The sequence below is a fragment of the Orycteropus afer genome, unplaced genomic scaffold (assembly GCF_000298275.1).
Source record: "Orycteropus afer afer isolate SDZICR_OR568_19922 unplaced genomic scaffold, OryAfe1.0 scaffold00176, whole genome shotgun sequence".
Taxonomy (NCBI): Eukaryota; Metazoa; Chordata; class Mammalia; order Tubulidentata; family Orycteropodidae; genus Orycteropus; species Orycteropus afer.
In genome coordinates this window covers 6,388,589-6,414,829 of record NW_006921763.1, presented here as the reverse complement: position 1 = coordinate 6,414,829, position 26,241 = coordinate 6,388,589, and the positions used below count along the sequence as shown (strand labels likewise).

The following is a 26,241-nucleotide window of genomic DNA, read 5'->3' as shown; positions in this document are numbered from 1 at the left end:
AACCCACCAGCCACTCCTTGGAAGGAAGGTTGGCCAATCTACTTCCATAGTGATACTGCCTCCGAAACCCAAGGAGGGGTCGCTGTGAGTCGGTCCGACTTGATGGCACATAACAACAACAACAACAACAACAATCCTAACCCAGTCTCCTCCCCTCCCTGCTCAGTAACCCTTCCCTGTGTCCCTCATAGTTATGCACTCCTGTTTGTCCTGCATTTACTTAGTGTGAATGGTGCCCCTCTGGTGCCCCGTGGTCTAATGCTCTAAGGGATGTATTACCATAGACTATGTGGGTGCATCATCTTGGGTATAGTGGTCTGCACGTACACCTTGTTAACTATTGGGCTGACAGCCAACCCTTGGGAGTGAGTTTTATTCCAGGCACAGAATGTATTCCAGGGCCATAGTATTGGGGATCTCATCAGACTCCATTCAACCAGTAATTCTGGTCATTTTTGAGTTTTTGGATTTTGTTCCACATTTTTCCTCCCATTCTATCCAGGATCTCCAGATTTGATCCTTTTCTGAGTTGTCGATTTTTTTTTTTTCTACTTGTTATGAATTCTAACTTGGGAATAGGGTTTCCTGTGTTATGTAAATGAGGCCATATCAGCGTAGAGTGTGTCAAAAACCAATTACCCCTTGAGGTATAAAATGAGCAGATTAGGTAAAGCAGCAAGGAAGCCCAAATAGAGAAAGATTTATGCAACATGGAAATCACCAAGGACCCAAGAAAGAGAAGCTGAAAGAGACAAGGATTTTCTCCAGAGCAAACAGAGAAAGCTTTTCCCTAGAACCAGCACCCTAAATTTGGACTCTAGCCTTTTAAATTCTAAGAAAATAAACTTCTGCTCACTTACTGTATTTCTGTTAAAGCAGCACTAAGAAACTAAGACACCAGATTAACATTAATGTTAGTTTCTCAGGAATTGGACCTCTGTTGGTTCGGTCATCTCTGTTTAACTCAAATCTCCTTAGCAGCCATAGCCATGTTTCACTTATTCTGTTTTTGTCCTGTTTGAGGCCACTGTTACCAACATTAACAAATCAAGCTCACCCAACTTCTCAGATCACTTTTCACAGGGCAGAATGTATACTAGGATTCTTGGGCCAGTAGAACTTGATGTCCTTTGCTAACCTAGTTTCTTGACTGCTCCATCTATGCTTGTTGAATGTGAATCCAATTAAAATGAAATTCTTGACAACTTCAAACTTCTCTCCATTTACCATAATGTTACTTATTGGTCCAGTTGTGAGAAATTTTGTTTCCTTTATGTTGAGGTATAATCCATGCTGAAGGTTGTAGCCTTTGATCTTCATCAGAAAGTGTTTCAAGTCCTCTCCACTTTCAGTAAGGAAAGCTGTGTCATCTGCATATTGCAGGTTGTTAGTAAACCTTCCTCTAATCCTGATGCCATGTTCTCTATATAATCCGGTCTCTTGGATTATTTGCTTGGCATAAGTATGATAAAAGGATACAATCCTGATGCACATCTTCCCTGATTTTAAAACACACAGTATTCTCTTGTTCTCTTCAAACAACTGCCTCTGGGTCTATGTACAAGTTCTTCATGAACACAATTAAGTGTTCTAGAATGCCCCTTCTTCACAATATTACCCATAATTTGTTATGATCCATACAGTCAAATGTCTTTTCATGGTCAATAAAACTCAGGTAAACATTTTTCTGGTAGTCTTTGTTTTCAGCCATGATCCATGTGACATAAGCAATGATATTCCTTCTTCCATGTCCTCTTCCGAATACAGCTTGAATTTATGACAGTTCCCTTTTGATGAATTGATGCAACCATTTTTAATTATTTTCAGAAATATTTTACTTGTGTGTGATTAATGATGTTGTTCCATATTTTCCTCATTCTATTGGATCATGTTTCTTTGGAATGAGCACAATGTCAGTTGGCCAAACAGCAATCTTCCACATTTTTTGGCATAGATAAGTGAGTACTTCCAGAGTTGCATACATTTGTTGAAATATCTCAGTTGGTATTACATCAATTCCTGGAGACTTCTTTTTGGCCAGTGACTTCAGTATAGCTTGGATGTCTTCCTTCAATAACAATGGTTCTTGATCATGTTACCTCTTGAAATGGTTGAACATCAAAAAATTCTTTTTGGTACAGTCACTCTGTGTTGTTTCTTTCTTTCTTTCTTGCATGCTTCCCATGTTGTTCAATATTTTGTCCACAGAATCCTTCAATATTACAACTAGAGGCTTGAATTTTTTCTTCAGTTATTTCAGCTTGAGATATGCTGAAAGTATTCTATCTTTTTGGTTTTCTAAATTCCAGGTCTTTGAACACTTCATTATAAAATTTTACTTTGCCTTCTTGAGCTGTCTTTTGAATTTTCTGTTCAATTATTTTACTTCATCATTTCTTTCACTCACTATACCTGCTCTACACTCAAGAGTAAGTTTCAGAATCCTTTCTTATATCCATTTTTTGTTTCTTACTCTCTTGTCTTTTTAATGACCTTTTTCCTTTTTTTACTTATGATGATCTTGATGTCATGCCACAACTTTTCTGATCTTCGGCTGTCAGTATTCAATGTATCAAATATATTCTTCATGTGTTCTCTAAATTCAGGTGGGATACATGCAAGGTTGTACTTTGTCTCTCTTGAACTTGTTTAAATTTTCTCCAGCTTCAATTTCAACTTGCATGTGATCTATTGATTGTCTCTTCCACAGTCTTCCTCTGGTTTTGGTCTGACTGATTATATTGCTGTGCTTCTCCATCGTCTCTTTCCACAGATGTAGTTTATTTGATTCCTGTGTATTCCATCTGGTGAGTTTTACATGTATAGTTGCCATTTATGTTTTTGAAAAAGGGTACTTGCAATGAATTAAGTCCTTGGTCTTATAAAACTCTAGCATGTGATCTCCAGCATTGTTTCTATTTCCAAGGCCATATTTCCCAGTTATGGATCCTTCTTTGTTTCCAATTTTCACATTTCAATCACCAAAATTATCAATTACTAGGTTAGTTTCTCTTAAAACACAGAAACTTTTCTGTAGTCAGGGGGCTGGGGTTTCTTGGACTGCTGCCAATTCCCCACCAGTTTTATTATATGGGCTGTTGCTATTGTTGTTATGTGTCATCGAGTCTGACCAGACTCATAGCAACCCGTCCTTGGGTTTTTGAGACAGTAGGGTAGAACAGCCTAACAGAGCCTCTATATACCAGTAAGTGCCATTATCATAACATTCTTTTGAACATGAAGATTAGCCTTAAATATTTGTGCTTTGTTTACATCATCTGTAGGAAGAAGCACACTTAATGAAGAGTAAAACTTTGCTTTCCTAAGTTCTTTGAGCTTCATAAATGAGAAACAGAGACAGAAACTATTTATCTAGCATGGTGACTTTAATCGAGTTGTAAAATTAAGGAATGATAGACTCTAAGGAATAGAAGTCCATGAGTAGCTAAGTTAATCTTTAAAATGAAGATTCATTCTATTAGACTCTAAAAGATTTTGCTGAACTATAGAAATAAAAGCAGTGATTTTTGTCCCACAAGAAACAGATCAATGGAACTGACTAGAGAGCTCAGAGGAAGACCCAAGTACATATGAATATTTAATAAAACAAAAATCAACAAGGTGAAAATAGAGTGTTTAGTAGATGGTGTTGCGCATCTAGTTCACCATTTTTAAGAACACTGAATATGGATTCTAGATGAATTAATGACCTAGATGTGAAAAATTATATACTTAATAAAATAAAATGTAGGCTAATAACTTTGTGATCTTCAAATTGAAAGGTACTGACTAACAAAAAATTTTAAATATAAAATATAAGAAAAAAACTGATAAATTTGGTTCTATCACCATTGAGGATTTCTGATGGATGAAAGACACTATGAAAGAAGTTAAAAGAGAAAGAAGAACTATTGGAAATTACTAAAACCAATGAAAAATTACTATCTAAAATATACAAAGATCTGCTAATCAACCAAGAGCAAAAGACAATTCAAAGACACTTAATGGCCAAAGTATATGAATATACAGTTTACAAGAAAGGAAATGTAAAAATGTTGAAATTCAGTGATAATCAGAAAATGTTAATTAAAACAAGGTGATATCTCTTTATATTACTATTCTTGCAAAAATTAGCAAATTAGGAAATGCCAAATATTGGTGGGAATGTGAGAACAGAGGAAACCTCATTCAACACAGGAGGCAGTGTTGAGTAGTACAGACATTTTGGAGAGCCACCTGGAACTACCTGGAAAATTATGTACATGCATAGCTTATGGCAATTTCTACTCTAAGTGAAAACCATAAATAATTATGTTCAAACTTGTGCCTTGAAGCACTATTTGTTGGAAATAGGGACTTGGTGGCCACCTGGATGTCTTTGTGTGGAAAAGTTAATAGATTAAAAATAGTGAATGGACACCATGGAGTTGCACTATCCAAAGCATTTATCAATCACCACATATAACTATTTAAATTTAAGTAAAATTAAATAAAATGAAAATTTATGTTCCTCAGTCACACTGCTGCTGTATTATAGTTGCAGTCAAATCATCTCTGACTCACAGTGACCTTATATGTAACAGAATAAAATTTTGCCATTTCCTGCACCATCTTACAGGAGCTCTGGTGGTATAGCACCTAAGGCATTTTGACTGCTAACCAGAAGGCTGGCAGTTCAAACTCACCAGCCGCTCCTCAGAAGGAAGGTTGGGCAATCTACATCTGCAGTGATACTGCCTTGGAAACCCCAAGGAGGGGTCACTATAAGTCGAATCCGACTCGAAGACAATAGATTTTTTGGGGGCACCATCTTACAGCTCTGTATCAGACAGTATTCTAGTACAATCTATAAGGTATTTGTTGGCTAATTTTCAGAAGATCACCAATCCTTTCTTCTTTATCTGTTTTAGTCTAGAAGCTCCATTGAAATCTGTCCACTATGGATGACGCTGCTATTTGAAATACTGGTAGTGTGGTTTCCAACAACATGGCAACATATAAGCCACCATAATATGACAAACTGACAGATAGTTGGTGGTCAGTCACACTAGCAACACTTCAAATGCTCAATAGCCATATATATCTAGTAGTTACTACTTTAGACAGTGCACATAAATTTTTCCATCATGACAGAAAATTTTATTGGACAGTGCTACTATTAAGAAGTATGCAACAGTTAGAAATAATGCATTTAATGTTCATGTAAAAACATGTTTCTTAAAATATAATGTAAGTGAAAATAACTGAAAACAAAAATAAAATACTACATATATCATTTACAAAATTTAAAAATAAGTACATAGAAAACAATAATATTTATTGTGGTTGTTGTTAATTGCTGTTGAGTTAGTTACAACTCATGGCAACCCATGTGTGCAGAGTAGAACTGATCCATAGGATATTTTAAAGATATTTCACAAGTGGATCACCACAATTCCCTTCTGAGGTGTCTCTGGATGGGTTGTAACCAACAACGTTTTTTCTAGTGGTGGAGTGCTTAACCATGTGTACCACCAAGGAATTTCAATAATATGTATTAACCAACTTATACTATCTAAATGAAAAAAAGATCAATATTTAATTAATTAATTATTTCAGAGTGCTAGGATAGAGTACGGGGACAAAAAGAAAAATATAAAGTCATAAATACAGATTTTTGAGCCAAGAAGAATTTTAAAGATCATTAGTTACATAGTGTCATTTAACAGATGAGGAAATCAAGACTCTGAGAATATAAGGAATGTGCCAGTCTCACACAGCCAGCAGTATATCTAAGAATGGAGCTAAGAGCCTCTGATTTCCAAGCCATAGTTCTTCATTTCATTAACTTTAATTTAATTAACTGTGGAAAACAAGGAAATTCCATCCACTCTCACATAAACAAGTTGACCTCTGAATCTATCCTATGCCTTTAGGACTTAGAAATCACAGTGAAGTGAGTTCTTTCATTAAACCCAGGCATGCTCCTTCTCTGTTAACATTTTCTGTCCGGCTCTTCAGCTTCCTCACTGGATGACAGTGTGCCGAAATGTAATGCTAACATTTGTATTATGGCAGAGGCTAATTCAGAACCTGTCTGAGTTATTACTATGTGAAAATAGTACTTTGGTAGGGTATCATTGTCACTGTTAGCAAAATGCCTGTACATTGTAGGCACAAAATAAATACTGTGGAATAAATCCATTGCATTTATCGTTCTAGGGAAGATCACATTATGAATAAATCATTATTCCTACAATGAAAGGTTTGAGACATGGGTCAAATACACAAGGAAAGGTATTACAAGCAAGACTTTGATGAACACCCAACAAAGAGAGAATTTTAGGAATTCAAAGATAGGAAGAGATCAAAAGTGATACTGCAGATGGGTTCTGAATATGATGAAGGGACATGAGGAATCGGAGCAATGGTTTTCTAGACAGTTTTTGCAAAGGAATAGTAGCAAGAGACCACAAATAATTTTTTTCTCTTTTGACTGAAGTGAAAGATGTGGTAATAACCAAAACCAAACCTAACTCACTGCCATCGAGTCAGAACAGACTCATAAGGACTCCTCCTCCTTGGGTTTCCGAGGCAGTATCACTACAGAAGTAGGTTTCCCAACCTTCCTTCTGAGGAGTGCCTGGTGGGTTTGAACCACCAGCCTTCTGGTTAGCAGTCAAGTGCCTTATGAGGCTAGCAGAGAGAACTAGACCAAGAGGAGTATGGATGTTTTTGTTAGGTACCATTGATTCATTTCCAACTCAGTGTCCCTATGTACAACAGAACAATACACTGCCCAGTCCTGTGCCAGCCTCAAATCCTTCCTATACCTGAGCCCATCATTGCATATAAATACTGGTGACCATATGGTTGGCCTAATTTTTCTGGGGAAGTTCTGCCCAGAACAATGATCACTGCCCCCAAACAATTATTAACACACTCTTTTCACTTTCAAAGTGTCCCAGTTTTGACAACAAAATGTATGATCTCCCTACATATAGTGAGAAACAGGCTTATAAAATGGTTATCAGAAAGATGATAAGGGCTTCCTCATTGTATATTTGTTAAAGGGATGATATAGGGGGGTGAATATTCTCTGATACTGTCACTGTAAGTGGAAACCATTGCTATTGAGTCGATTAAGACTCATGCTGATTCAATGTGTTACAGAATAGATCTGCTCGGAAAGGTTTTCTTGGCTGAAACCTTTACAGAAATAGATGTTGTTGTTGTTGTTATGTGCCATTGAGTCGGACCCGACTCATAGCGACCCCTCCTTGGGTTTCCAAGGCAGTATCACTATGGAAGTAGATTTGGAAGTAGATTGCCCCATCTTCCTTCTGAGGAGTGGCTGGTGGGTTTGAACCGCCAGCCTTCTGGTTAGCAGTCAAATGTCTTAGCCACTATGCTACCAGAGCTCCTCATACAGAAATAGATAGCCAGGCTTATTTCCAAGGCACTGCTGGGTGAGTTCAAATGGCCAATCCTTAGGTTAATAAGTGAGTATAAATCATCTGTGGCATTATAAGTCCAAACTGTAAGTCCAGGAACAAAAATGTAAATGTGCTCTTTTAGAGAAATAATAAAAAACAAAAACAAGCAAACAAAAAAAACCTGCCATTGAGTCAATTCCGACTCATAGAGATGCCCATTTGATCTCAGAGGCAGTAAATCTTTATGAAAGGCTGGTGGTTCAAACCCACCAGCCACTCCTTGGAAGGAAGGTTGGGCAATCTACTTCCGTAGTGATACTGCCTCGGAAACCCAAGGAGGGGTCGCTATGAGTCGGGGCCGACTCGACGGCAAACAACAACAACAACAACAAATCTTTATGAAAGTAGATTGCCCAGTCTTTCTTCCATAGAGTGGCTGGTAAGTTTGAATCGCCAACCTTCTAGTTAGGAGTCAGATGCCTTAGTCACTGTGTTACCAGAGCTCTTTTTACAGTAATAGCATGTTTAAGGTTTTGTTTGTTTAATCTTTAGAAATGATGAGCTGGCCCATAAGAAGCTAATATGTTTTAAAACAATTACCTGATTTGAAACAGCTCATCAATGCCTCTATCACAGAGAACTATCCAACTCTAAAGAAAACTCCCTGGAATGTTAAACTAACAGTATGAAATGGTTAAAAGTTAACAGGAAAGTCATTCTAGCTAAAGCAAATCAAATGCAGTGGCACCACTAAGGGGGAGTGCAGGGGTGGGGACCATACTGGGTGACATGTTCAGAGGGTGTGACACCAAAATGACTGTCTATAATATTTTTGTACACTGTTTCAGAAGAAGTTCATTACTTTTTATAAAAATATCCCTATCATTATTTATAGGAGCCTTCATGGTTCAGTGGTTCAAGCACCAGGTTGCTAACCAAAGGGCTAATAGTTCCAACCTACCAACCACTCTGTGGGAGAAAGATAAGGCAGTCTGCTTCTTTAAAAATGTACAGCCTTGGAAACCCTCTGGACAGTTACTCTGTCCTATAGGGTTGTTATGAGTAGGAATCAATTTGATGGCAGTGGATTTGTTTTTTTTTTTTTTTTTTGGTTTGGTAGTTAGTTATAACAACAAAAGTATTTTTCATAAACCCAGTTCATTTACTTTTTGAACTTTTTAATGTACTCCAGTGGGAGCTGTCATTATTATCCAACTACAATTGACAATTCAAATCACGTGGTTTCATCTACACAACTACAAGCACACACTGTTATTTTTGTTGCTGCCAGTGTTTTTATACCAAAACCATACCAAACCCACTGCCATCAAGTTGATTCTGACTCATAGTGACCCGTTGGGTATCCAAGGCAGTGAGTCTTTACAGAATTAGATTGTGCCATCTTTCTTCCATGGAGCAGCTGGTGGATTTGAACTGCCAAATTTCTGGTTAGAGCCCCTTTCAGTGTTCTTATAGTTGCTGATTTTGTCAAATTCTCTGGTGTCTTACCCACAATATTATGGTAGTTAGTGTTTGTGAAACTGTATCAGTAACTTTTTTGAGAATGAAATAGTAATTAAAGGGAGAAAAAGGAAAAAAAAAATCAAAAAAGACTTCTGCTCAGTTTCTAATAATGTTGTAACTAATAATGTTTTACAAAATTATTTTCTTGTTAATATTCATATAATCTAAGTAATATTACATGTAAGCAAGATACTAAATTTATCACATATTATTCCATGATTAAATTGATCATAAGCATTTCTGAGGATTCTGTATGCTGATACAAGAGGAGGGCCACGGTGGGGGGGAGGTGACCCATGATACTGCACTGGGTGACACCAACTATAGTGACTCTGCTGTCTACTGGCAGGTAATATCAAATTAAAACTGTCACGTATGTTCTGTTGCAGATTTGTTAGAACATGGGAAGAAAAATTCACTTAGGAAAACCCAATTACAACTAGAATGTGTTTAACATTTTGATAACTAAAAAATACAATTACCTCAATTTTGGTTAAGAGGTCTTGCAGTTCTCCTGACTCATTCATTGACAGAATTTTCTCAGCACCCTATTAACAAGAAAAGGTTGGGGAAAAAAAATCCATTTTGTTAGTATTTGAGAAAATTAAGTCCTAGCCAGGAAAGCTTAAACCACAGAATACTGTGTGGTTGGTAAATTCTTGACCAAGACCAAAGAGAAAAATTTTTCTTTCAGATAATATTTTTTCACATCTAGTAAGGCTGCTAATCACAAGGTGGGAAATTCAAACCCACCAGCTGCTCTGCAGGAGAAAGATGAGGCAATCTACTTCTGTAAAGGTTTGCAGCCTTGAAAACCCAATGGCGATCATTATGAGTCAGAATGAAATGGATGCTCAATGGCGGCGTTTTTTTTTTTTTTTTTGTCAGTAAGGCTTCCTGCAGGCAAGGGGAAGATGCCAACAGAAGGTGAGAGCTAGGAACCAGGTATGGAAGGACAGGCCCAGCCACTCTTCCAAGCTGTTAAGGGGGCTTGGAGACAGCTCTGTCTTTGGGGAAAAGAAGCCTGTGAGCAAATTCCAGCGTGAGTTGTCTCTTTCTACTCCAAGCAGTCCTGAACATGGCCCTCTTTAGAGAAATAGATGTGAAGATCATAGCAGTTATAAGAATAACAATAATGTATCTTCTTGTTGCTATAAAGTGCTGTCAAGTCAGTCTTCAACTGTAGTGTTTTCATGACATAGAACTGTCCCATAGGGTTTTTCTAGGCTGTAATCTTTATAGGAGCAGATTACAAGGTCTGTTCACCCATCCCACAGAGTCACTGGGTGGGTTTCAACATCCATCTTTTTGGATAGCAGCCAACCATTGACCTTTAATGCCACCAGGGCTCCATTACTAATAATAACTGACATTATTTAACTATCTAATGTGAGTTAGGCACCAAACATCATCTTATTTGATGTAGTAGACCCTATTATTAGCAGAAAGTGAAGCTAAGTCAGATTAAATAATTCCAAGGTCACTCAGAGAAAAGGTAGACTGGGAATTTAAAGTAAATCAGTAGTCAGCCAGTCAACTTTGACTCATGGCAACCCCACGTATCAGTGTAGAAATGCATTGCATTGTATGTTCAATGGCTGGATTTTTGACAATAGATGTCCAGGCCTTTCTTCCAAGGTGTTTCTGGGTGGGCTTTTATACACAAACCTTTTGATTAGCAGCTGAGCATATTAAGTACTTACCACTCCCAGGGGCTCCAAACTTACTGTTCTGGTTGCCTAGTGCCGCTCTGATAAGAAATATACTACAAATGGGATAAGTTTAACAAACAGGAGTTTATTCTCTCACAGTTTGGAGGCTTTAAGTCCAAGTTCAAAATGGCAGGGGCTGGATGAAAGACCCTCGACCTTGGGCTTCAGCTCTGCCTCTTACTCCCAACCCACTGAAGCTAGAGGTTTTTCTTTACTCAGGCAGCTACTGGCTGCTGAGGCTAACAAACCCAAGGTTGACAAATAAAAAGGCACAGTCCTGATGTGACCAAACCACATAGTAGGCCATTAATTCAAGTCCATTGTAAATCCTAAGGTCGGCAGAAAATGGCAGGCTGCTGGACAATAACACAGCTACATGCAGGGTCCAAACATGCCATAGGCTAGAGACCATTACCAAAGCCACTGTTTATATATGGGAAGCAGATCACATATCCAAAGGCAGCTACTCAGCTGCTCACAGTAGATTCCACCATGGAGTTGATTACCAGTCTCATCATAGGGAATATTACATCCAGCTGCCCTGCCACTCAACATGGCCTAGCCAACTTGACACAAAAACATGACCACCACACTTACTCTACAGCCTATGTTTTTAACCTCCAAAAGTTTACCATGAAAGTGAAAAAGAAGACAATGTGTGTACTTTCCAACAAACTCATTGTGCTTTTGATTTCCTCGATCCCATTTCTCTCACCTTTCCTGACACATCTTCCATTCACCCACTCCATTTCTACACATAAACTCATAGGCAGGGAAAAGAAAAAATTGGAATAATGATTTATAAGTAAAGGCAGTTAATCCCTCTGTCTTCTTCACAAATTTATCACACTTGCTTGCACATTGTAGGTCCTTGCATTAATATTTGCTTAATGAGAAAAACAGGAAAATTATCACCACACAATAAATATGGTTTTTTATTTCAATTTTGCTAAGCAGGCTGATAATTACAAACCTTCATTTAAAAAATAAAAAGTAGGAGCTCTGGTAGCATAGTGCTTAAGGCTCTTGACTGCTAACCAGAAGGCTGGAGGTTCAAACCCACCAGCCACTCCTCAGAAGGAAGGTTGGGCAATCTACTTCCACAGTGATACTGCCTTGGAGACCCAAGGAGGGGTCGCTATGAGTTGAGTCTGACTAAACGGCACATAACAACAACAACAACAGAACTGAAGAAAGTTATGTTACATTTTACATAAACACACGAAAAGTAACTACAGTGTAGAAGTACCAAATGAGTGATGCAAGCAAAAATAAAACAAAACAAAAAATGATGTCTAGAAAATCACAAGAAATGATTGTTGCTTATTGAGAATTTTTGTTTTGTTCTTGTTAGGTACCATCAAGTTTTTTTGAGCAATTCTATGTATGGAAGGCTGTTGGTTCAAACCCACCAGCCACTTCATAGAAGGAAGACTGGGCAATCTACTTCTGTAAAGATTTACCACCTTGGAAACCCAAAGGGGGTCACTATGAGTCAGAATCAACTCTATGTCAGTGAGTTTGGTTTTTATGTACAGTAGAACCAACCACTGTGTGGTCCTGCACTGTCCTAAAACTCCAGGCCATATTTGAGCCCATTATTATAGTCAATATGTCAATCCATCTCATTAAGGGTCGTTCTCTTTTTTTGTTGATCCTCTACTTCACCTGGTATGATATCCTTCTCCAGGGACTGTTTCCACCTGATAATAAGTCCAAAGTATTTGAGATGAAGTCTTGCTATCTTCATTTCTAAGGAGCATTCTGGGTTTCCTTTTGCCAAAACAGATTTGTTAACTCTTCTGGCAGTCAACATTACTCACCCACATCAAAATAAAATGCACCTGTTCTCCTTCAGTCTTCCTTATTCATTGTTTAGTTTTCACATTCCAGTGGGGTGACTGAAAACACTATGGCTTAAGTCGGGTACATTTTAGTCCTCAAAGTGACATTTTTGCATTTTTACACTTTAAAGAGGTATTTTGCAGCAGACTTGCTCTATGCAATACATCCTTTGATTTGTGGACTACTGCTTCCATGGATATTGATTGTGGATCCAAGTAAAATGAAATCCTTGAAAATGTCGATATTTTCTCCATTTATCATGATGTTGCTTATTGGTCCAGTCATGAGTATTTTTGTTTTCTTTATGCTGAGGTGGAATCCACACTGAAATCTGTAGCCTTTGATTTTTATTGGTAAGTGCTTCAAGTCCCTTTCACATCCAGCAAGCAAGGTGGTATTATCTGCATATCAGATTGTTATTTTCATCCAATCCTGATTCTTCATATAGTCCAGCTTTTTGGATTATGTGGTCAGCATAAAGATGAAACAAGTATGGTGAAATGATACAACCCTGACAGATATATTTCCTGATTTTAAACCACACTATATCCCCTTGTTTTGTTCAAATAACTGCCTCCTGGTCTATGTACAGGTTCCTTATGAGTACAATTAAGTGTTCTGAAATGCCCATTCTTCTCAATATTATCCATGACTTGTTATGATCCACACAGTCAAATGCCTTTTCATAGTCAATAAAATAGAGGTAAACATTTCTGGTATTCTCTACTTTCAGCCAAGATCCATCTGAAATCAAGAATGATATCCCTGGTTCCAAATCCTCTTCCCATTCCAGCTTGAATCTCTTGCAGTTCTCTGTTGATGTACTGCTGCAACTCTTTGTGAATTATCTTCAGTAAAATTTACTTATTAGTGATATTAATGGTATTGTTCAATACGTTCCACATTCTTTTAGATTATCTATCTTTGGAATGGGTCCAAAATGAGGATGCTTCCAGTAGGTTTGCCAGATAACTAGCTTCCAAATTTCTTGCCATAGGTGACTGAGCACTTCTAGAATTACATCCATTTGTTGAAACATTCAATTGGTATTCCATCAATTCCTAGAGACTTGTTTTTCACCAAAGTCTTCAGTGCAGTTTGCATTTCTTCCTTCAGTATCACTCGTTCTTTGCTACCTCCAGAAACCATTGAACATCTACTAATTATTTTTAGTTCAGTGACCGTGTATTCCTTCCATCATCTTTTGGTACTTCCTGCATCGTTCAATATTTTACCCATAAAATCCTTCAATATTGCAGCTAGGGGCTTGCATTTGTTTTTAAGTTCTTTCAGCTTGAGAAGTGTTAAACGTGTTCTTCATTTTTGGCTTTCTAACTCCAGATCTTTGTATATTTCATTGTAATATTTTACTTTGTTTTCTCAAACTGCCCTTTATAATCTTCTGTTCAGCTCTATTATTTCATCTTTTCTCCCATTCAATTTAGCTACTCTATGTTCAAGAGAAATTTCAGTCTCTTCTGATATCAGTTTTGGTCTTTTCTTTCTTTCTTATCTTTTTAATGACCCTTTTGCTCTCTTCATTTATGTTGTTCTTGATGTCATCGCACAACTCTTCTGATCTTCAGTCACTAGTGTTCAATGTGTCAAATACATTCTTGGGATGGTCCCTAAATTCAAGTGGAATTACCCCAACATCATACTCAAGGTTTATTATTTTATATTATACATAAGTTTATTGAAGGTAGAGAAGACTTTCTGAGGTTGGTGGCATTTGACCTGGAACTTGAAACCTAGGTGAGATTTCTAAGATAGGGTAAGCAATACATTAGTGATGTCTAAGAGCTTTGAGGTCCTTGTGTGACACCAATGTTTTACACTCCACTGCTAACCTAATATTTGATGGTTTGAGGTCCCTTTCCCAGTGGTGTGGTGGAAGAATGTCTTAATGGTTTGCTTCTGTAAAGATTACAGCCAAGACAACTTTATGGAGCTCACTTCTACTCTTTAGTATATGATGTTGACATGAGTTGGAACCAACCTGATGGAATTGAGGTTTTGGGGTGGTTTTGTGGGTTTTTGTTTTGTTTTGTTTTGTTGTTTTATTGGTTTCAAGAGCTTTTAGTTCTTGATTTCATTTTACTTCAGTTTATCTTATATAGCTCAAGTCATCTTAACTGCCATCAGAAATGTCAAATTGATACAGTAAAAAGCACTATGAAAGCATCCACAGGACTACAGAGAATACATATAGTTCTATAAAGCAGCTTATATTCTTTTATTTGTTGGTGACTTTGCCAGGAATACAGATATGACACACCTAAAGGGAGAACAAAGGCAATGAAAACAACAGGACAAAACATTAAAGTCTAAAACTTTGTAATAACTGGTAATATTTTAGTTTTGCTACATTGTATTTAACATTTAGCTAAGCTAAAACAGAAAAGGCTCTGGGTAATTTGGCACATGAAGTAAGGCAGTGGGAGAATGTATGTCTCATTTTCCCTGAGTGAAATAAAATACACTGCAATGACTCCAAACAAAATGAATGTTCCAGACAAGCAATAACCAGCCCAGCTCTTTTCTTATCTCTGAGCCTAAGAATATAATACATATGCCAAGAAAGGACCTATTTCATTACCTTTCAGTCGGTGAAATTTGCTTTGCCTCAGACATGTAATTCCAGCACCACTATCTGGTTGATGAAGTAGAGGGTCAGTGAAAATGAGAGAAACCCTCAATGAGATGGATCAGCACAGTAGTGTCATACCAACTGTCATGAAGACGACACAGGACAGAGCATCATTTCATTCTTTTTTACAGAAGGTCATCATGAGTTGAACCTACTTCACAGCAATTAACAATAATCACAGCATATGACTCATTTCATGAGAAATGCAAACTTTGCTCAAATCAAGCAATGCACTTAAAGACTAAAGACATATTAGTCACTGTTCTTCAAGACATCTGCATGTATCATTCATAGGTGATGTGCCAAGTACTCAAGGTTGCAAAAATTTTGTTCTATAACAGCTAACCGGAAGCTGAATGCACCCTTCCTTCTTTCACTTGGAGTTGCTCAACATGGCTTTCATAACTCTACCTGGCCTGCCCTCAGATCTTTCTTTTGAAACCAGCCTTCTGGTTCCTCTGCCACATGTTATACAGTAACATTAGTAAAAACTCCCTGCCTATCCAGTGGGGCCCACATCCTGCCCTTCACCTGATCCTGTCTTTGTTAGGCCTAAGTGTAAGATCCCATAGGGGAGGACAGGGAATCAGATGGTCTTCTTCTCTGATTCTAAGCAGTGGAAGCAACAGGATGGGAATTTCAACCTAATAGAAAAATTTCAGGGAAAAATTACCCATTCCTTCCATCCTGATGTTTGGGGTAGTTAGCATTTAGATATTCCAAAGTCTCATTCCATCACAATTTCCCATCAACGACATGCTACTTATTATTGGGCTATAAAGAAAACCTTATATCTACAAACTAGGGAGTATTCCCTTAAGTATTAACATTCTCAATAATTTCTTCCTGGTGGTATTTGTCTAAGAGTGTCATGAGTGAGTTAACTACCTTTTAAATATAATTCCACCATACAATTCCACATTAAAGAAAATTAATCATTCTATTATCTGATATAATCCTCCAAGAATTCTAGCATACCTATTGAAATATTTCTGACCTATTATTCAAGTAGTATTGAATCAATTTTTCTGGAAATTAATACAATTCTGAAACTTACTATAATATTAATTATGTTAAGTGTTTTATAGATATTGGCTCTTTTCAACATGGGTGCAAAGTAAGCATTAACATTTCAATTTTTAAAATGAAGAAACAGAAATTTAAAGAGAATAAAGAACAAGCACAGGGCCTTTCAGTGAATCAAAACAAGACTGGGCCAGATTTTCAATCTGGTGTAGCATTTTCCAAAATTTATACTCTTTCCATTGGTCCATGCATGCACATTGGCATGCTCAATGATTTAACATAATTATAATGGAAAAAAAATGATACATATAATTCTTGGGAGGGATACATGAGAGTCTATGGTTAGGACTCACTGTTAACTAGATGTCCAAGAAATTCAAATGAATGAAAGCTTTCACTGCAACAACTCTTCTGTGACTCCGAACAAAATGAATGAACCAGAGAAGCTGTAATGTGCCCCAGTTCTTGTCTTATCTCAGCATTGTGCCTTAGTCTGTAATTCAGAATATATTCCATACGCCTGTAAAAGATCTATATCATTACTCTTAAATACATGAAATTATCTTTGTCTGAGCCAAATAGTTCACACTTTAAAATTCTGAAGAGTAGACTGTGACATATGTATACGACACTTTTTTTACATTTAACAAGCTTCTTTGACAAAGACAAGGCTGTCTACATAATCTTTCTTCTTCTGTGAATCACTTGCAATTTCAAGGAGTAAGAAAAAAGTAAGGAAATAAATCAAACCTTTGAAGACTAGGACTGTCAGATGCTTTTGTTGTTAGTTGCCCTGGAGTTGATTCCAATTAACAGTGACACCAAGTGTGTAGAGGAGATCTGCTCCATAGAGTTTTTAAAGTCTGTTATCTTTCAGAAGCATTTTGTGAGTCCTGTCTTCAAAGGCACCTCTGGGTGGGTTTGAATCATTAATTTTTTGGCTAATAGTCAAGTACTTAACTGTACGCACCACCCAGAGATTCCATTCTTGATCCATGAATGTGCAAAAACATGCCAACATACTCATTAATAAGTACCTCCACTTATTCACTCATGGTCTTACTCAACATTATTGAATCTCTATTATGGATAAGCCTCTATGGTAAATGTTAGGAATATAACAATAAGCAAAAAATTGCTCCTCATTGCTGAGGGAGTATAGAGTCTATTGATAGACACATATGTTAATCAAAAGATTATACAAATAAATGTACATTAATAGCTGTCATAAGTAGAAGATGCTGTGAAATCATATATTGAGATGAAGTCAACCCATTAAGAAGGCTATGGTCTGCTCTCTCAAAGTAACAACTAAATTGTTATCTTTAACAATAAACAGGAGTTAAAAACACACAGTTGAAAGGAAGAAAGGAAATTGATTAGCACAATTGTTTACCAAGTGCACATGGCCCTTATTGGTTACTATGTTCTTTCCTTTAAGAAAAATATTAGGGCACATTATAAGCAATCTATTTTATATAACAAGCTTAAGACAACAAAGTTGTTGTTAGGTGACATTGAGTTGATTCTGACTCATAGTAATTCTATGCACAACAGAACAAAACACTGCCGGGTCCTGCATCATCCTCACAATCCTTGCTATGCTTGAGCATATCATTGCAGCCACTGCGTCAATCCATTCCATTTTTTTTGTAACCATCCAATTTACTCAGCATGATATCTTTCTCCAAGGAATGGTTCCTTCTGACAATATGATCAAAGTAGGTGAGATGAAGTCTGGCTCTTCTTGCTTCCAAGGAGCATTCTGGCTGCACTTCTTCCAGGACAGATTTGTTCCTTCTTCTGTCAGTCCATGGTATTTTCAGTATTCTTCACAAACACCACAATTCAAAGGCAACAATTTTATTCAGTCTTCCTTATTCATTGTCCAGCTTTCACATGTATATGAGGTAATTGAAAATACCATGGCTTAGCTTAAGCACACCTTAGACTTCAAACTGACATCTTTGCTCTTTAACACTTTAAGTGGTCTTTTGCAGCAGATTTGCTCAGTGCAATATGTCATCAGATTTTTTGATTGCTGCCTCCATTAGTGTTGATTGTGGAACCAAGTAATATGAAATTTCTGACAACTTCAATCTTTTCTCCATTTATTATGATGTTACTTATTGGTCTGGTTGTGAAGATTTTTGTTTTATTTTCAGGTTTCATATTGTGAGTGTCTTCCAACCTGAGGGGCTCATTTTGCACTACATCAGAAAAAATTTCACTGCTATTCATAAAGTTTTCCAATAATATATCAGGCAGTGTTTCACCACTATTTGTAAGGTTTTCAGTGGCCAGCTTTTTGCAGAAATGGATAGCTCCATCCTTCTTCCCAGTCTGTGTTAGTCTGGAAGTTAAGCTGAAACTTGTCAACCATAGGTGACCCTGCTGGTATTTGAAATAGCATTGGTATAGCCTCCAGCCTCACAGGCACATGCAAACTACCACAGGATGACAAACTGACCGAGGGAGTGGTGGAAGAAAACAATAGAATTGTCTAAAACCTGTTTGTGTTTAGCATACTCTGCCACATCTCTGAGAAGAGTTGTTAGGTCAAGAATTCCCAAATATCATTGTCAAAAACAAAGCGAACAAGTAAAAACACTTAACTGTTTAGTGGGAAAAGCAATGGATAATATAATTAACATAATATGCAGGTAAAATTTTGCTGAAGATAATCCAGAAAGGGTTGCAACATTACATCAACAGGAAACAACCAGAAATTCAAACTGGATTCAAAAGAAGACGTGGAACAAGGAAGATCATTGTTGATGTGTGAAGAATCTTGGCTGAAAGTAGAGAATACCAGAAAGATGTTTATCTGTGGTTAATTGACTGTGCAAATGGATTTGATTATGTGTATCATAAGAAATTGCATATAATATTACAAAGAATGGGAAATCCTGACACTTATTTGTGCTCATGTGGAACCTGAGCACAATAATTGGCTCATACATATAATAAGAGGCAACCATGTGAACAGAACAAGGGGATAATGTATGATTTAAAATCCAGAAAGATGTGTATCAGAGTGTATCATTTTACTCTACTCATTCGGTCTGCAGGTTGAGCAAATGATCCAAAAGCTGGATTATATGAAAACGTCAGCGTCAGAAGTGGAGGAAAACTCATTAACTGTCAGATATGCAAATGATATGACTTTGCTTGCTGGAAATTAAAAACATTTGAAGCACTTATTCATGAAGATCAAAGCCTACTACATTCTGTATGGATTAAACTCAACATAATGAAAACAAAAATCATCACAATTGGACCAATAAGTAACATCAAGATAAATGAAGAAAAGATTGAAGTTGCCAAAGATTCCATTTTATGTGGATCTGCAATCAACACCCATGCAACCAGCAGTCAAGTAATCAAATGATGTAATACATTGGATAAAGCTGCTGCAAAAGACTTTTTAAAGTATTAAAGAGCAAAGATGACACTTCCAGGATGAAGGTGTACCTGCCCAAGCCATGGCATTTTGAATCTCTACATATGCATGTGAAATCCATAAAATGAACAAGGAAGATTGAAGAAGAATTGATGCATTGGTGTCATGGTTTTGGCAAAGAATAATGAATGTACCTTGGAGTGCCAGAAAAACTAACAAATCTATCTTGGAAGAAATACACCCAGAATGCTCCTTAGAAGCGAGTATGGTGAGATTTTCTCTCACATATTTTGGACATGTTATCAGTAGGCACGACTCCTTGGAGAAGGGCATCATGTTTGGTAGAGGGTCCGTGAAAAAGAGGAAGACCCTTAATGAGCTGGATTGACATAGTGGTTGCAATAATGGGCTCAAACAGCAACAATTGTGAGGATGATGCTGACCAGGCAATGTTTTGTTTTGTTGTATATAGGGTCGGCATAGTTGAAACTGACTCAATGTCACTTAAGTACAGCATTTTTCTTTCTAAAAATTATTTTTAATCACAGAAGAGATTTTAGCTATGTCTACAGTAATATCCAGTCTTAGAATTCCTCATGGACCACCAACATTTCAATACTATTTGACTAGACATTTCAGAAAGAGTGAAAAAATATTCACCAAGCACATATATATCTGTATATGTATATAAGTACGTGTGTGTGTGTGTGTGTGTATATATATATATATACACACACATACTAAGAATAACCCAACCAACCAATCAACTTCACATATGTATACATAACACAAATAAACTACAAAACACACTGCCATTGAGTCAGATGAAGCTCATAGCAACCCCTCCTTGGGTTTCTGAGGCAGTATCACTGTGGAAGTAGATTGTCCAACCTTCCTTCCAAGGAGTGGCTGGTGGTTTGAACCGCCAGCCTTCTGGTTAGCAGTCAAATGGCTCAGGCACTACACCACTAGAGCTCCTAACATAAATAAAGGATACATCATATATATTTTGTCAGCTATACAACCCCCCCATATATTATTTTCCTAGGCACATTATGTATGGTATATGTGTGTTGGCACATTGTTTACCTGGGTGTGTTATTTGTGAAAAAATACAACATATGATTCCTGGTGGTGCAGCGGTTAAGCACTTGACTGCTACCAAAAGGTCAGTGGTTGGATCCACTAGATGTCTATGGGAGAAACGTGGCAATCTGCTTATGTGAAGATTAAAGTCTTGAGTTTGTGTGGTAATTAAAGTTGTCAAATTGGCTGGGCCTGGTTGAGTGGCTGGGCAGTTGGATATAGTTATTCCCCATTGTGAGATTGGCAATCAATTCCATCCTGGAATCTACTGGAGCAGCTGAGTAGCTGCCTTAGGGATGTGGTCTGCTTCCACTGTATAAGAAGCAGCTTTGAGGAAGGTCTCCAGCTTTTTGGCCCACTTGAACCCTGCATGCAGCCAAGTCATTTTTCAGCAGGCTGCCATGCTCTGCTGACCTTGGGACTTTCAATAGACTTGAATTAATGGCCTGCCGTGTAGTTTGGTAACATCAGGACTGTGTCTTTTTACTTGTCAACCTTGGGCTTCTCAGTATCTGCATCCAGCAGCTGTCTGAGTGAAGAAAAGCCTCCAGCTTCAGTGGGCCAGGAGCAGGAGGCAGAGCTGAAGCCCAAGGTTGAGGAGCTTTCACTCAGCCCCTAGAGTCTGGCACATGAAACTCAGACGTCTAACCTCCAAAATTGTAGGAGAATAAATTCCTGTTTGTTAATGCCTTCCCATTCATGTCAGAGTGGTGCTAGGTAACCAGAATAGTTTGGTTCTCTCCCTCTACATATATCTATATATGTTGTTGTTGTTATCTGCCGTCAAGTCGGACCCGACTCATAGCAACCCCTCCTTGGGTTTCCGAGGCAGTATCACTACAGAAGTAGATTGCCCCATCTTCTTTCTGAGGAGTAGCTGGTGGGTTTGAACTGCCAGCCTTCTGGTTAGCAGTCAAGTGCCTTAGGTACTACACCACCAGAGCTCCCATACCATATTTATTTATATACACACACACACACACACACACAACACACACACACACATATGCATGTATGTATGTGTATATAAATAAATATATATATATATATGTTTATGAGTGTATATGTGTGTATACATATATATATGTATACATAAACACACATTATATTTTTATGCAAATAACACACACCTTCTACATTTGTTTATGAAATGTTCTCTTCTTCCAGGAGGTATTTTTGTAAACATGCTGTAATAATTTATTTTACAAAAAAAAAAAAAAATGGCAAACAGTGCTCACAAAAATACCTCCTGAGAAGAGGATGTGTGTTGGCAAATAAAACTGTAAAAAGCAAATGATATTTGCATAAAAATATGACATATGTTGTAGATAGTTATATTTTATTTTTGAATATATTTATTCACACACCAAGGGAGCTCTGGTAGCATAGTGGCTAAGACACTTGCCTGCTAACCAGACGGCTGGCGGTTCAAACCCACCAGCCACTCCTCGGAAGGAAGGTTGGGCAATCCTACTTCCGTAGTGATACTGCCTCGGAAACCCAAGGAGGGGTCGCTATGAGTCGGGGCCGACTCGACGGCACATAACAACAACAACATTCACACACCAACTCATCTTACTAAGAAATTAAGTTATACTAAATGATCTGTACAATGTTATCATAAAATAAAAATAGAAAAGAAATAAGGACATAAGAAATGCCCTCAATAAATCTCAAAATGATAGCTATAACTGAGCTTTAAATTTTATTCTAATCTTCTTGTCAGCTGGGGTGAAATAAGGGAAACATGACCATCTATGATATGCTCATCACTAGAGAAAAGTGAGACCAGACCTTCAAATGAAACAAACTTTTTCTTAATACTGTAATCTAAACAATGTCTTATATAAGTTTTTAGATGGATTGACTAATAAAGTATATAATGTATTTACTTCTTCATTAAACAAAAAAAAAAAAAAATAGTGTCTTCAAATAAATGTCATCACATAAATGGGTCTAGAATCCAATAACATAAGTTTTCACCCCTTTTTCTTGTCTTAAGCCAGACCCCTTTTCTCATTCACTTAACTGGCCTCCCAACCATATATTTCTCTATTTTATTGTATATCCCAAACTGGATTACCTTATAGTAGCTAAATAAAGCTCAAACTCCTTAACTTCGCCTATAAATCCCTTCATTATCTGGTTGCACCCGTCTTCCCAGCCCTCTCTTTTTATAGCATATGTTCCTGGCACACTATATTTCTTCCATTTTCCTGGACATGCCAGGTCCTTCCATGATACTATGGCTTTGTGCATGATCTTTCCTTTGCATAAAGTTTTTTCTGTACTTCTTTCCAACCTCTCCTGGGAAAACTTCCATACATCCTTCCAAACCCAGTTGAAATGTTACTTTCTCAATGAAGCTTCTTTGATTCTCTCAGGGGGAAGAAAAAAAATCAACCATTCCCTCTCCTGTGCTCTAGACCACAATTTCCTTCAATACACAGCAAGCCTAGTGGAGATTAAAAGAATGGTTATTTCTTCAAGTTCTCTATCACCTAGTACCTTATCTGGTACCCCACAGACATTGAGTAAGTAGTAGCTGTATTTGTATCTTCAGCATTTGGGTAAGCAATACAGCACTCAATTCCAAATGGCCATTTCTTACTACTGCTGATTTTGAAGAGAAAAACAAGCAATGGCATAATAAAAAGTGTACCTTTATGGAACTAAATCTGCAAGGGTCAAAACTGATGTGCTTTGAAGGTAGAATTCTTGGTACTTAGAGGAGTAAAGGGATGGATACCGTATAAGTGATCTTCTCATCCAGGCATTTCATGGAGACTGAAGAGAAAACACCTGGTGGTTGCACTCTCTGATGTGGACCAGGAAGCCATGACTCTATATTGATAGCTCATAAAGAATTCTTCTACTACATGATAAGGAGAGTGCTTAGGGTTGGAATTCAAGGAGCTCAACCAGCACCTACCATGATGCCTGCCAAAGGAAGCGCTCAACACATGCTTGTTGTTGTAGTTTCCATGCTCACCAGCATGTAAGGTTACATCAACTCTGCCTGTAGATGGGATACCTGAGTCTTGTGACAGTAAGAATTTACTTGAGGGATCAACTTTGGATTTTCTCCAGTGCATGAACAAACTCCAGTAGGTCCCCATATAGACCTGGAATATGTTCAAAACAGGTGTAGTAATAGCCCACCAGTTTCAAAAACTAAACTCAGTAATGGTTCCTAAGGATAACCTCATTTAAAATAGAATGGTTTCCCTGTGTCACTGACAGGAAAAATGAGCTGCAAAATTAACTAAACATGTAGACTTGTTCTGTGTACTTACATCAGAACTTCTGATGATTTTAGTTTTGTATAGTTATTGCTGAGACAATTTTTTTCAGAGTAGTTGTAAAGATCAATGTCCCATTGAAGTCAATCACGATTTGTGATTTTTAAGAAAAGATGATCAGAGGGATGTATTATTCACTCTTCAGTCCCTTTAAAATTAACATTAGATCATATATAAGTGATTATCAAGCCAATAGGTTCAAACAATTAGTGTTGGGGGTTGGGATTGAAGAAGCCAGGAGACTGTTACATTTAATAAATTTCAGATTATAATCTGACTAAAAAAACTATATTTTTGCATAAACTGATTTTTTGGAATGCAGATGTTAAGGTCATCAAGGTTTGTTGAGATAATGACCCAAGATTAAATCTGAGCTCTTCCTTTTGTAAGTTAACTTGGCCAAGTAACTTAAACTCTCAATCCTTAGTTTCTTCACTTATAAAATAAGTATAGTAATATTGACAATTTTGTTGTAAGAGTTACAAGATATGATATATGAAAAGTCAAGAACGTTGCATAATCCATAGTAGGAATTCAATAAATGGTAGTTTATCATCATCATCACTAAACTCCATGAGAGCATTTATTATTTGGAATCAATGTCGAGCATACAAAATTTGGTCCACAATCCTATCCAGAGACAACAAATAATGACTGATCAATGGAATTTGACAAGAGTTTAGATTCTTGTCTTAGTTAACACACATTATTCTTAAATAATTTCACCATAAAGTGAAAAAGAATATAATAAAAAATGAGAAAGGGATAGTTAGGCTTAATAAATGCTTATTTTTCATGCAAAATATTGGTTTGAAAGACCCAATTTTGTGACTTAATTATATGTTAGCATGAACCATGACAATTTTTCAGGACATAAAATTTTTCAGGTAAGTTGTGGAATGCCTAATATTTCTTTATTATGGGACATCCAGCTAGCTTTAGTTAGGATTGTCTGAAGAGTCGAAAGACTGAAGATGGTGAGTGAACATTATTGCTAAAGGAAATAGAGTTGATTATTTTTCTTGAACAATATAGATATTTATTCACTCTGTATGAAAAAAATACTTGAGGAAGATTCTCATTGTAGAACTAATTGAGAAATATAAGTAGTTGATCAAAATGTCAATTAACAGATTGCATTAATAGGAAAGAGTTACAATTTGAATGGTTTATCTTCCCAGAAGGGACCTAAAGATGTGTAGACATGATTAGGTTTCTAAACATCCACCACTGTAGCCAATGCATTCAATAAAAATTACTTTACATTTCATGTATGTATCTTTGTAACATGACCAAAGGATCAAATATGCCATACCCAGTTACCACCTGAAAAGGCTTCTCTACACAGTATTGAAGTTCATGGTCATGAAATAAGACAAATATCCCATTTGTATAAGGTACTCCAACTTCAAATAAACATGTTGTTTTGTTGTTAGGTGCCATCGAGTCAGCTCTGACTTATAGCGACCCTATGTACAACAAAATGAAATACAGCCCAGTCTGTTTGAGGGCTATTCATAAAATTTTCCAATAATATATCAGACAAAGGCATGGGTTGTGTAATAATGACTCACTTTAAACTCATGGAAACAGAAGTTCCAATAATATGGCAAAACAGGCAGACAAACTGCACAAACCCTCTACAACAAAGAAAAGGAGAGTCGATTTACACAGATACAGAAGATAATGCTGGAGTCCTGAGCATTGAAAGGAAGGATACAGAAGAGGACTAAATTCCAACTACTAGAACAACTTGCATGAAAACACCAAAAAAGGAGACATACAGAGTTGCTGTCTGTCAGTGAACCTGACAGCATGGACAGCTTGGAAATTTTCAAGTGTTGCTGTTGTTGTTGTTGTTAGGTGCCGTCGAGTCATTTCCAACTCATAGTGACCCCAAGCACAGCAAAAAGAAACACTGCCCTATCCTGTGCCAGCTCCACGATCCTTGCTATACTTGAACCCATTGTCGCATCCACCTTGTCAATCCATCTCGTCCAAGGCATTGTCCTCCTTCATCGACCCTCCACCTTACCAAGCATGATATCCTTCTCCAGGGAATGCTCCCCTCTGACAACATGACCAAAGTAGGTGAGACGAAGTCTGGCCATCCTCGCTTCCAAGGAGCATCTTGGCCGCACTTCCTCTAGGACAGATCTGTTAGTTCCTTTGGCAGTCAACAGTACCTTCAGCATTCTTTGCCAGCACCACAACTCAAAAGCATCAACTCTTCTTCAGTTTCCTTATTCATTGTCCAGCTTTCACATGCATATGAGGC

The 26,241-nt window shown here is 37.3% G+C and overlaps 1 protein-coding gene across 1 annotated transcript in view; it reads right to left on the bottom strand.

Annotated features, from left to right (window-relative positions):
- The window catches only part of GRXCR1 (glutaredoxin and cysteine rich domain containing 1), a 263,870-nt gene that overhangs the window by 7,453 nt on the left and 230,176 nt on the right, over positions 1-26,241 (bottom strand). Inside the window, exon 3 of the mRNA XM_007947167.2 lies at positions 9,422-9,487. Coding sequence (XP_007945358.1) covers positions 9,422-9,487 — 66 coding nt within the window. The remainder of the gene's footprint in view (positions 1-9,421; positions 9,488-26,241) is intronic.